Raw genomic sequence first — 14368 nt, 5'->3', positions numbered from 1 at the left:
TTCTTGGAGACATGGCCATTATGTTCTCCTAAACACTTTTATGGTATTCACATTCTTGGAGACATGGTCATTATGTTTTAAATTTAAATTTCAAGTCTAAAGGTCTAAAAGTCTCTTTTATCCTTGGAACCCAATGAATACACATAGTCTTCTATACATATCTCAGAGTGAAACATAGCAGTGGCATAAAAAACTCCTAAGGTGTATTTTTCTTTAGTAGTATGTAAATTCATGTCAAACCAGGCAGGTGAAAAACAGAACTGGTAACCTCAAGAAACATAAGGTGTAACACAGCTGAACATAAATGATGCTCTCAGTACTCCACCTCTAAGATAATCATAAGCTGGAGAACACGTTCTGTATCTTCTTCTGCTTCTTCCAGGTCATATGATATGGCAAATGTCAAGTGTCCTCCTACTGCTGGGAGCTACAAGAGAGAAGATACAGAATTATTACATGACAAGAGATGGGCTATTTAATCACATTTTACCTATTATTTTAAAACATTTTTATTGTTCTAGGAGGAAGTATTTGGAAGAAGCAGAAATCACTGGAGTGCACAGTGGGAATGATAGACATTTCTTTAGGAGTAACCTTTGTACGAATCCTACCCATCAATTGCAAGCCCACCATATATATAAATTCATGTATTATTTCCCTCAGTATTGCAGGCTTGCTGAAATAGGTTAAGTTCCATGAAACCAAACACAGACCCTCCTGTCATCCTTTTAGTCCATATTTGAGCTGTACAAATCCCAAGCAGAGGGGGATCTTTATCAAAATTGGGAGATTTCTACCCATCCCTTGAGGGTCACCCAACTTTCTGTGAGTCTGAATGCTTTCAACAAAGACATCCTTCCATTTGACAGACGGTTTACATAGCCCATAAGCTAAGCTGAGAAATGTTGTTGGCCAAAGAAAAATAAAAGGTTCGCAGTAAATTTTATATTATATTAAAATGCAATCCAAACTGTCAAAGAAGGTATACTTTCCCCTGTGCAATCAAATAAGCTTAGCTGGAATAAATTTAATCCCCCTTTCATTAAGCAAACTTCTTTCCTTCTAACACACATGCCAAGCCCCATACAATGTATGCTCGAGGTTTGCATTTTCTGACATTGACAGTCACCTTGTAAAAATTTTTTTAAAACATGGGAGAGCAAGATCATTTATAGGACAGGAATCAAAATTGAAGTTGTGAGTGACAGTCAATGCAAATGCTGCAGTCGTTTTTTTTAAAAATTTCACTCCAGCACTGTAAATAAAGACATTCATAAAACAAAGCTGATGATTTGTATTCTGCTGTTTGCTCCATACTGACACGCAGGGACCCAGCTTTGCAGGGGTTGGCTCTCTGTGACCTTTCACAGCAGACCCTGACCAGAAAGCAATTCCTGGCAATGCACTGGATGGAGGAGGAGGAACCCTGAATCCACTCAGAGTTGTTCCATGGGGAATGACACACAGCTCGCTACGGCTGATTAAACAGGATTTTAAATTGCAGCTCCACAATGTCTTCTAAGAGCTCATTACATGGTGCTCTATAAGAAACTAAAATTCAGAAAACTTTTATTCCCCTGCTTCACTGAGAAATGGCCCTACTCTAATGTCTTTTCATATATAAAATAATAAATATCTGCCTGGACTATAGCGCTTGGCATTATTGTGAGTAATGAGGAGTGAACCTATGTAAAAGATTTTGGGTTCTATTAAGATAAGCATTCAAAATTTCACATAGCATGCTTGTTCAAACCAGCTATACATTTTCTCAATAAGAGGAATTTAGAAAGGCAGAAGAAAAAAATGTTTTATATATTTCAAAGGGGACTGAACCATTTAGAATTTTCTAAATTAATATAAATATTTAGTAGAAGGTAGAGATTAAATTTCGTAAGAACACTGGGACACAGGCCTATAACATTCCCAAACTGTTGAGCTTCCAAATATATTTGATTATTTTAAATTTGTATGACATGTTATTATTTTCCTTAAATATGTTTCTTTAATAAAAGAAAAATATAAACTTAAGTTAATTTATGAAATTATTGTACATACCCAAATAAAAGAAATATTGAATTAAGGGTAATTTCCATTTTGTCAATAAAAAGAGTCAAAGTTGAAGGCCGGGCGCGGTGGCTCACGCCTGTAATCCTAGCACTCTGGGAGGCCGAGGTGGGCGGATCGTTTGAGCTCAGGAGTTCGAGACCAGCCTGAGCAAGAGTGAGACCCCATCTCTACTAAAAAATAGAAAGAAATTATTTGGACAGCTAAAAATATATATAGAAAAAATTAGCCGGGCATGGTGGTGCATGCCTGTAGTCCCAGCTACTCGGGAGGCTGAGGCAGGAGGATCGCTTGAGCTCAGGAGTTTGAGGTTGCTGTGAGCTAGGCTGATGCCACGGCACTCACTCTAGCCTGGGCAACAGAGTGAGACTCTGTCTCAAAAAAAAAAAAAAAAAAGGAGTCAAAGTTGCGTAATTCGAATGTCCAAGCTTTTAAGACTACAGATGAAGTAGAAAAACGTTCACTTATAATATTTGGTTTGCAAATGCAGTTTTCATACCTATTTATAATAGTTATAAAGTCATATAATACATAAGATAATATAACATGAGAGAGGAATTAGAGATAGGAAATGAGGAAGAAGAAGCAAATAAATATACAGAAAAAGAGAGGGGCCTTATGTAGGTCAGTGATAATATAAAATATGAATTAAGGAGTAGAAGTAATCTACCCTATTCTGCTGAGGGCCAGTAATAGTCATAATAATGAAAAATTGTGTTAACTCATATTTCGTAAAATGATTTTTTCCAAACTCTTTCATGCATCTTTGATGCTCATGCTTTGGCATTATTACATTTTTTGAATCACCTAAAAATTTTCATGAGTGAATCTATTTTATTTCCACCTAAGTTGTGTGAAAAACAGACCATTTAAAAAAATAGGTGTGATACTGTTACCAGATGTTCTTCCCCAAGCCACAAGTACCCATTTGCACAATATTAGAGTTAATGTCTTCATTCACCCTAAAGGTGTATATTTATGATCACATCTAAATAACTACTTAGTCAAGTACTTATTTAAATAATTTTTAAAAGGATTGCTTAAGATATCATCTTGCAATTTAGAAGTTGAACCCTTAAGAATCACCTATTCTTTGTTAAATTCCTTTGTTTCTATTTTTCCTTCAGCTTCATAAAGTAATCTATCTGTTCATAAGCTTTTCCTGGTGTTGTTTCCAGTTAATATGTCTTCTCCAGAGAGTACATACCATTGTATGAGAGACTTTGTAATGAGTCTAAGACAGCACCTTGTTTTATAAGGCATGTTGTTTTTTAGGGAAAAACTTTGAGAATATTCAGAGTACAAGTTGTCCTTTCCTGTAGCTTTAGATGGAGAATTCTCTGCCTCTTCTCCATCCAGCTAAGCCTCCATATTCCAGATGCCAACTTTGCTTGGATCCTCCCTTCCCTGCTCTGCACTCTCCTATAACCTTTTCAGGATCCCAATCTTCACTTTCTCCAGTAAATCAAATGTGCACAGGGATGCCAATCATCAATTGACTTTATTGTTTTCCCTAGCTCTTTAAATTTTTTTTTAAATTTTTAAGTATTATGGATATATAATAGTTGTATATCCTTTAACTCTCATTTATGATTATTTATTAGTTTCATTGTTAAACTTTGAGATATGGGGTATTACACTCGTTTTATTTATTCCTATCCAAGCATCCTTTCAAATTTTATTTCCTGCATCCTACTGTCTACCCTTGGTACTTCTTGAAAGGTCAGTTATAAATTGGGTATGGCAACATTAACGGCCTTTCTGTTGAGTTTCATTCTTAATCTTTCTTTACATGACATATGATAGTTCTTACAATTCTTGATTCTCTTGTCTTCCAGTACACTCAACTTTCCTGATACTGCTTCTCCTGCCTGGGTCATACCTCTGTCTCACTTATAGAGACAATTTTTTTGGTCTTAATCTATACTCAGTGAGTGGATATCTCTAAGATGCTTTCTCATTCTTTTTTGGTTATCATTTCATATGGATTCCCCTCTTATGGCTTGAACTACATTTATAACTGGTTCCTCAATCCATATTGTCCTGCCTGTGCTATGTCCCTGTATTAATTTGCTCAGGCCACCATAACAAGGTACCAAAGACTGAGTGGATTAATTAACAGAAATTTATTTTCTCACAATGCTGAAAGCTAGCCAAGATCATGGTGTTGGAAGAGTTGGTTTCTTATGAGGTCACTCGCCTTGGCTTGTGGATGGCTGTCTTCTCTCTGTGTCTTCACATGGTCTTTCCTCTGCATATGCCTGTGCTCTATTTTCCTCTCCTTATAAGTATACCTATCATATTGGATCAAGACCTGCCCTAATGACCTCATTTTAACTTAAATGAGTTAAAAGACCCTATTTCTGAATATAGTCATTTTCTGAGTTACTGGAGATTAGGACTTCAACAAAGGACTTTTGAGAGGATGCATCTCAGACACTTAACATACCCAAAGTTAATCTCACTCTCCAAATTTTTCCAGGAACCAAACCTGATCATTTTCTCAAATTCCATGATTGATTCAAACCAAATGATGTATTTCTCTATTTTAAATTAGGAATCTTATGTACAACATAGTATTTTTTTACCTTGTTATTTATTTCTGATTAGTTCTTCAATCTATTCTCTTGAAAAGCTTATCTAATTTTCCATTCCCATTGCTCTATCACACTTAGTAGATCCTCATTAAGCATTTGAATTTATCTCTCTGACTTTAGTCTTCTTATTGGGGAAAGTTTCAACTCTTACTTCTGTTGCTGCACTTCTCTAACGAAGATTCTCTAGTGGCTCTGAGATCCATAATATCATTCAAGTTTCTGTAGTTTCAACACCCTCTAGGGTCTATCTTGCGCCCTGTTCACAAACTGTGTATAGAGATACCCCAGAGAGCTACAGTGAACTCACAAAAGCACTGTGGGGTATTGTAAATGTTTGAAGGAAACACAACTACACTAAATATCTGTTGTACACTGCACAAACAACTAGCTTGAAATAGTAAACAATTTTAACATTAGAAAATGCTCCATTCCTTTTAAGGATGTTCTCAAAATTTTGAGGCATGTTTCTACTTACTTGCACTTTTGGCCATGTCATATCTTTGTTAAACAAGGTTTTTAGTGGATACTGTAATTAAAAAGAGCAAGTACTGTATAAAAATCAATGTGGAACAGGAAGTAAGCGTAGCCTTGTCCAATCTGATATTCAGGTTTGAGAAGTTGTATACTGCCCAACAGACATCAGATCCCATTAGTAAGTAATTGTGGTTATTTAAGAAGAAAATAAACTCTAACAGTGTCTTTGAGTTTATGTACATTTTCTTTTTAAATAATTACTAAGTTGTTAAAACATGAATATTTATTAAGTTGTTTGGCCCTAACCACTTAATAAGTAGAACTGTGGCATATTTCTGTTGGTCAAGGAGGCACTTGAAAAAATTAGGGAGACATTACAAGTATTATAAACTGAGAAAGTTTGGGAACTTCTGATCTATCCTCTTTTTATATCTATCCATTCTGCTACTTAAATTTTTTAAAACTAATTTTCCTGCTAGAATTTTCATCCCTGCATCTCTCTTACTGTTTAAATGCTGGATTTCTTTGTTTGCTTCACTGATATCTCACAAGGTAGACAATTGAGGAAAAAAGGGTTTTTAGTGATATTTTCAAACTCTGATGAGTCAGTGGCCACCACAGTGAATAAGAGATCTAAAGGATTCTAGAACAGACAGAGAGCTCTGTATAAACAAATTTATCCATTAACATTCATTGAAAAACTGTAATAAAATATAACTGATATTGGTAAGTTATGTGTTATTCTTTTTATAATTTAATTTTTCACAATTTTGGACTTTGCAGACTCAATTTATTAATTTTATTTTTGAGACTTTCAAATTAGTTCATTTTGAAGACAATATTGATTTCTGTAATTTTACAAAGCGTGGTATGTTCGGCCAATAGAACATTTTATTTTCTTCTGCTATTTAGAAACTAAACTGCCATCATTCTATTGGCTAGAGAAATATGATTTTCCAGAGGTAGAAGTAAGGGCAATTTCAGTTCATTTTGAGGCAATTCTTATGTTTTCTGGATGGATTAGACTACATTTACTGGAGATGAAAATTGTATTCCTTTTCAATACAGAGAGAAAGTGAATTTAGTGAGAATAGTTCATTCCACTCCATAAGGGTCCCCAGAGGCCTGCCCTTTTACCTCTTTCTCCATATCTATTAAGGGAAATTCTCTTCAGGGAGATTCAGATAGCAAATGGAGACAGCACTGCAAGGAAAAAGCACCCTCATTCCTGGAGATGGTTCAGGGCTAAGCCATTCACTCTCTTGATCTTCAGCTTCACCCCATTAAGAAAAGAACAACACAAGTAGCTGCTTCCCATGAGTACCTGTTTTAATTCTACCTTCAGGGAAAAGAAACAGCTTGTTTGCAAATAACATTATAGTTACTATGCAATATATAACCTAATGTCACACATAATAATATAGAGTGCATGGAATACATTGCATTAAAGATTTAATGAGGTGGGAAAGTTTTCCCTCATGAGTGGAAAAGGCTAAAGGTAATTCATAAAAGTAAGCTTTATAAGAGTATTTAGTATTCGGCTACTTGTGTTCTAGCCTCTTTTTTTTCCTCCTAATCTCAAGAAATATGAATTGAGGAGTGAAGGACAGAATATCCTACTGAGGACGATGTATCTGGAGAGGAAATTCTTTTTATAATATAAGCCTAGAATATTTGGTTCTCTGATGCCATATTATCATCACTGTTATTCCACTAAATGGAGTGTAAAACTTAATATTTGCTTTTGCTTACCAGAGCAAATATTTCAGGAGGGATATACTAAAATCAAATGAGGAAAAGGCTTTGTAATACCAAGCAGGATAAATTAAACATATCTGTCAATTTCCATTTGGTATCACAAACAGGGCATGTGATTCATCTTTCTAGATTCCAAAGCCCCAGAGCCTTATACTCTAAAAAGGTATCCCTCCCATAAAAGTGTTTATTAACGTATCTATTCACAGAGCTCTCTTTTAACACAGAAACAGTACTCCACTTCAAGGTTTTGTTATGTTCTTCAGTGCATTTATAACATTGAGATAAGAGCATGTTTGTCTACTCCCAAAGCTTGATAATTATTAGTACAGAACAGAAGAAAGAAGACGTAGAATTAGAGAACAGGCAGAATTTACACGAGAGGTCTTAAAGTTTCGTCACCTTTAATGCATAGAAAATGGCCTATAAGTTGTGGGTGTCAAACAGAGACAATATATCCTAGAAATGTTGGTTTAAAAGGCAAGAGACTGGGTAGTCCAGGGGATACAAAAAAGAAAAGATGGAGGAAGAAATATCCTGCCTGCCTATATTTACTTCTCCCTTCCTTTTTTTCCCCTTTCTGCCTACTTTTCCTGCCTTCTTTCTTTCCTTTTACCCATCTCCTTCCTCCCTCCCTCCTTTCCTTCCTTCCCATCCCTCCTTCCTTCCTTTTTTCTTTTCCTTCCTTCCTTCCTTCCTTTTCTTTCTCCTCTTCCTCTTCCTCTTCATCATTCTTCTTCTTCTCCTTCTCCTTCTTCTTCTTCGTCTTTGTCTTTGTCTTCTTCTATTCTTTTGGTAGACATTAGGCAGTTTTTAATAGTGTTTATTTTTACAGTAACTGTGTCCTTTTCACACGTGCAATAATTAGATTAGAACTGGTTGAGAAAAAGCCTAAGTTTGGGATGTTTTCCTTTTAGACTTGACCACCACAATCAGACCAACCTGGTAAGATAATTTTGCATTCCTCTGTATTTAATGTCATCTAAATTTCAGAAATATACAAAGTAGTGATGAAAAGTATGAATATGACAGGGCCAAGGACAGAGTGCCGGGACAGACCACCAGAAATACTCCCTCAGCACAACTAGCACTCACTGACTCAATGGTGTCCTTGCAGATCAGCCCTTCGACTGCCCACAGAACTATTCACTCATATTTATTCTTCCCACATCTTACCATAACACTCCAAATTCCCACAAACGACCTCCTATTCAATATTTATATACAATGGTTCATGTTGATAATGCCAAGAGGTCATTGTAGTGTTTTTATTGGCAGAGGGAGAAAAGAATAATTGTGAGAGACATACACAAAGTTAAAGACCAATATGAGTTTCTTACACGAATTTTTGTTAAATTGTTTATTCACTTGAATAGCACCAACCTATCTTCAGCATATGTTTTCTGTCTGCTTTGTAACAAAGTACGGCCCAATTATACTTTCCATATACTCAGTTATGTTTCAAAGCAAATAGAATTTGAAGAGTTTCATCAGTTAAGAACGCTTTTGGTTGCAACAGAAAACCACACAATTAGTGGTTCTCACATAACAAGAAGTCCAACAAAATTTGGGAAGCAGGCCAAATTTTAAAATACAACAAATGGATTAGCTTTTCCTTTTTTTTTTTTTTTTCCTATTTCATTTATCTTTTACAAACTCTTAGATCCATTTGGGGACACTTAAAAATATATACACCCTCTGAAAAGATTTGCTAAACATTACATAGAAGATGATGAATTGCTTGGAAGACAACATCCCATATAGCTAATTAGTATTTAATGCTTCCTTTAAGGTTTCTAACTTAGAGAACTACTTGCTACTTTGTGACATACACTCATAAAATCTTGAGTTGAAATAGTATAATGTCAACAGATGTGAGTAAATGGTAGTGGCCAAACTCTCTAAACTGCTTTGTGTTATTAGGCCCAGACTCAAAAACAGGGTCATTGCAACAGCTGTTTGTTTTCCATTTACTTGCTTATGTTTGGGTGGAACATTCCATTAGTACTCTTCCTATGGGCTAGATTAATTTATGCGTATATATTTAGTACAAAAAATACATGTAATGCATAATTAAACATTGATCTATTCAAACAAACCATAAGTTATGGGTGTTATATATATATATATATATATATATGATTCTTATTGACTAGGGCTTAAAACTTTTTCAAGGTCTCTGCCAAGAAAATGGAAAACTGCACACTCATGATGTTGATGCTCATTAAAATAACAGGACACATCTTAATCCAAGTTTCATTAACTTAAAGAGAAACACACTATTGTCACGTAAATGACAAATGAATAAAGATAAAATGTATAATCCTTGTGGAAAATTTAAGGAAACACTGTGAAAAAGAGATATCAGCATTGTAATTTTCTTTTTGAGTGAGAATTTTAGTCCACCTTTCTCTCACTGCTTAAAGAGTTTGTCTTTTAAGGATATTTGTTACCTCGGTTAGTATATGGCTGTTGTACCAAACTTTCCCCCTTTATTGCAAACTCTGACAAGAGTGTCAGAGTTCTCATCTTGCCTGTAGGCAATCCTCAATGTGTACACCTTCAGCAACCCTGAATACAGCCTGAAATGCTGTATGTTTAAATAAGTTCAATTAATTTAAGGTTGCATTATTCAGATGGAGGGCATTTTGAAATAGCAGTCAACTTATTTCTCACAAAAGCAGAAACTAGAACACCAACCTTGGAAAACTATTTTTGATTTGATGCTAAATGTTATTGATCAGTCACTATTCCCTTTTCTCTCTTCCCTCATTCCTGAACTCTGCGAGTGATTCTTTATTATAGCAGGAGAAGCTGGTCGTGAATTCTAGAAGGTAAGAATCCCCCAAAGGTGTAGTAGATACTAAGTCACAATCCAAAGAATCAACAGGGCAATAAAATATATTCAAGTGTCTTCTTCCAGAATAAACAATAAAAGAGTTGTGTTAGTTATGTGACACGTATATTAATATTGGAGTCACATGTAAATCACACAAAAGATTAAGCTCATTCCTGGAGATTTTCCAGACTTGGTTTTGGATTCTGATTCTGCCTTTAAGTGCTATATGGCCTTTGGGAAAGTTATTTATGCTTTCAGAGCATCAGTGAATTTTCACTAAAATGCATTGAATTATACCTACTTCAGAAGTTTGTTCTGAAGATGAAATGAAAAAAATACACATAAAACTTTTCACCTGGTACCCAGCACATTCTATATATTCAAAAATGTTGTCAGTAATACTTTTTTTAGTAAGTATTGTTTTCAAAATTAAGTACCATAAACACTTCACACTAAAAGCCTAATGACAATGATATTTATTTCATGATTCTAAGTGCACTTTAAAATCCTAGGATTTTGGGTAGAGATCATAGTGCTAGCAGAATTCAGATCTTATTCATGTCTTAACGTTTCCCTATGGTGCTTTGCATAAGCATTTTACAAATAGTAGAACCTGCATAAATATCTGCTGAATTTTAATCAAATTCAACACCATATATCACTGCAATGTATTATACATGGAAAAGGCATAAAAAACTGGGATAAATTTGTACTACCCATATGAGATAACTTGCAGTCATTAAAATATATCTTTATTGGCTTTTCTATTCTTATCTTTATCAGTCCTAAAAACAGACCAAAGGAAATGTGTCTATTTGAGGTTTTTCGTGATTTGAGCTTACTTATAGAAGCTTACTGTACTGCTGACTGGTAAACCACAAATGCATTTGTTTTAAAATAAGGAACCTTTAGCATTTAGGAAGTTTGATCTGCAGTTGAAGGGGAAAAATCAATATTTAAGTCATTTAGAGATTTACACCATAAATCAACTATATGGCATTACTTTTTGCCAGCTTCTATATGTTAGGATACTCGTGTAAACTCCAGTACCCAGTAATACATATTTTATAAGTCATAAATACATTTTCAATATGTTGTGATATATAAGTAAACAACATACTCTCCGTACTAAGAAGACACATAGTGTACAGATTAAAGGAAACAGTGATACAACTGTAATCATAGCTAGTCAGAGCACATCCACAGTACTGTGATCAATTCTTGACACCACCATTTAAGAGAGTGGTTGACAAATTAGAGTTCATCCAAAGAGGTGTAACCAGGATGTTGATAGTTGCAACAGCTGAATGAAAGGTTTGGGAAGGTAATAGGAGCATTTAATGTTAAAAGAGAAAACCTAGGGAAAACATGATTTTTTTTTTTTTGAAACGTTTGAAGGTCTATCAAGTATAATAGAAATCTTGCTGTTTATGGTACAAAAATGAACCTAAATAAGGATATGTTGGAGGAGGAATTATTTTTTATCTTATGTAAAAATTAACTTCTAATATATATTATAGAATTCTTGAAAATGGAATGAGCTACATCGTAGGGTATTCATATTTCTGAAGATATATGAATAGAGGTCTATCTGTCAGGGATAATGGAAAAAGAATTCCTACATCTGCTAAGAGGTTGGATGAGATCTTATCTCACCAGGCAACTTGTAATTCCACTGTGCTACTTTGTAATTTCTATTGTAGAGCACCAAAGTAGCAATTAGCTCTATATCCACCTGCTCCCTCCTCTGTGATTTTAGAGCTAAAGCTTATATAGGACAGAGCAACACATTTCATTAAGAGAAAACTCCTTGTACAGATAGCATCAGTGAGAGGGTATAGTGTAGTGAAAAAAAGTATTGCTCTAGAACTGGACTGCCTGGGGTAAAACATTCAGCTCTGCCACTTATTAGCTGTGTGTGACCAGAGTGAATTACTGTCTTTCTTTGTCTCAAATCTTCATTTGGGAAATGGAGACGATTCAACAGTAACTACCTAATAGGGCTGTTGTAAGGATTCAGCTGAGTAACCTAGATTAGTGCTTGACATTTTGTAAATGTTTAGTAAAGGTTAGCTGTTATCATTATTCTTGTTATTGTTATCATTGTGTAAAACAATGTCCAAGATTTTGTAACTGTGGAGAGCAAGATTCTATGACTACCATATCATTGCAACAAATTAGTATGATCTGGATTTTTTTTAAATTTGAAAACAAAAGCATGTGCTGCTTTATTTTAGGGAGATACAGATAATACAAAAATATAATAGGCATCAAAAAATAAGGGGACCCAATTACCCAACCACATATAATGAAAGCCAACATTGATTATATGTTGATTATATTGTATGGAACTTTAGAATTTCTATAGTACTCTTCATTATCATTTAATCTCCCCAAAATCGTATAGTGTGGGTTTATCATCATTATTATTCTATTGTATAGATGGGGAAATTGTGACTCTAAGAGGTTAAATTGTTCCAGTTTCACACTGTTACTTTAGTTATATTGGGATGCATCCTTGATTTATGTTTACCTTTTTAAACAGTTCCCCTATAAAGACTCTCTTTTTCTCTCTCTCCCCCCACCCCTTACACCACACACAAATATACTCAAACCCTCTCAGTATGCATGAGGTGACTATAATGCAAAGATATGTGTTTAAGAACGAGACCTACCCACTCTCTAATCTTAACCCATATATTTACTGTGTGATTTGGGGCGAATTAAATGTGGAGTATAAATTATTTTATGTATAACAGGGAATGAAAATACCTACTTTAAAGGGGTTTTATAAGGAATTCATGAGAGGAACATAAAACCTATTTTTCATATTCTCTATCAGACAGAATTTATTTAAACATTATCTCTTTTCTTCTCCTAATAATTCTGGGGATTCAGTAAGTTCAAAATAGGTTTTGTGAATTTGATTTTAAATGCTTGTATAGAAAAGATAATACTATTGTTTCTTAAACATGAAAATATATCATTTTCCTTAATAACAAGAGAAAAACAACATAAAACATTTTTCACTCCTTGGATTTGTAAAGTCCCAAAAGCTTGATAACATACTCTATTAGAGAAGGGTTTAGGGAAACAAGTCCTTTCATGCATTGGCAGTAGCATGCATAAAGTCTATGGGATCAATTTTGCAATACTTGTTAAAATTACAAATGAATATATACTTTTATATAGCAATTTCATCTCTAGAGATTTATCCAACAGTTGTACTGGTGCATATGAGATATAGCTGAGCACATGACTATTCACTTCAACAATGTTCATAGTAAAAAAAAAAAAAAAAATGAAGATACCCTTATGTTCATCAATAGGGATTACTAATAGATGTACTAATAATGATAATGATGGAAGTGACAGTTAACATTTATATCATGCTTGGTAACTGCTAAGCACTCTGCAAGGTGGCTTTGCATATATCAATTCATTTAATTCTCAATACACACAGCCTTATAAGGTAGGAATAATATCATTATTATTATATTCATTTTAAGGATGAGAAAATTAAAGCATCAAGTGATTATATAACTTGTTCAAGGTTACAAAGATGATAGGTGGTGAAACCACGATTTGAACCCTCACAGTCTAGCACTAAAGTCAATGTTCAATCTCTATGCTGATTGCAGAGCAAATTTGAATGCACCCATTCAATGGCATACAATTAACCAAATATATATATACAGACACATATTATATAAACATAAATTATATATAAGGAGTAACTCTTCATCCATTATTATGAAATTGACTTCAAATTTTATTAAATAAAACCACATTATAATGTGCTTTTATAATGTGTATGGGATGCTACCATTTGTGCAAAATGAGGAAAAATAACTACATATATGCCTCTATGTATATATATGAGTGTACATGTGCATACATATAATACATATGAGTATATATTATCTATTAAAACATAAACGCATGTAAATGGGGAAAATAGGAGTTAAACCTAAAATACATGGTAGTTACTATTTCAATATTATTTATTCTTAATTTTATCAGATGAAATGACTCTAATAGAAAAAATCAGCATCGCTACCTGGAATATCTGAGTGAAGTGAAATATTTTTGATTTCAGCACTTGCAAAATGTCACTGGTAACCAATCTGAAAGTGCGTTTTATAAAGAGTGCTTTTAACATTTAGTCAGAAATTCAGAGAGGTTTATGGAAGGGTAACATTGAGAAAAATAAGGAAAAGGACTCCTGAATGTTACCCAGCACTGCTCAAAACAGATGCTTCACTTTAAAAATATTTGTTTCTTAAGAACAAAACCAAAATATAGACTATGGAAGTGAAAATAGCCAGAATGATGTCTCAGTTTGAGTGTTTCACAGCAGCATGACTTTGAACACATTAATTTACCTTGGTGAGCATTAAAATCATCATCTCTACTGTGCAAATTTTAACAATTTTTCTGCTTATTTTACTGTGTTATTTTGACATTCGTATGAAGTAATGTTTAACACATTTTAGAGGCTACACCTATGTATATTTTTGTTATTTGACACCTTTAGTTCTAAAAATTTCCTGACTTAAATGAGAATAGAAATCTGATGCCTATCTGATCACACTACTTCAATGAAGTGTTCAAGACCTTTTGCTTAATAGGGAAATTC

The 14368-nt window shown here is 34.1% G+C and overlaps 1 protein-coding gene across 2 annotated transcripts in view; it reads right to left on the bottom strand.

Annotated features, from left to right (window-relative positions):
- LAMA2 (laminin subunit alpha 2) overlaps positions 1-14368 on the bottom strand; it is a 568286-nt gene that overhangs the window by 258234 nt on the left and 295684 nt on the right. For both annotated transcript variants that reach the window (XM_069489233.1, XM_069489235.1), the window contains exon 13: positions 326-427. In XM_069489233.1, coding sequence (XP_069345334.1) covers positions 326-427 — 102 coding nt within the window. The remainder of the gene's footprint in view (positions 1-325; positions 428-14368) is intronic.

Source organism: Eulemur rufifrons, chromosome 15, assembly GCF_041146395.1.
Source record: "Eulemur rufifrons isolate Redbay chromosome 15, OSU_ERuf_1, whole genome shotgun sequence".
In the NCBI taxonomy this organism is placed as follows: Eukaryota; Metazoa; Chordata; class Mammalia; order Primates; family Lemuridae; genus Eulemur; species Eulemur rufifrons.
This window is presented reverse-complemented; position numbering and strand designations above follow the sequence as displayed.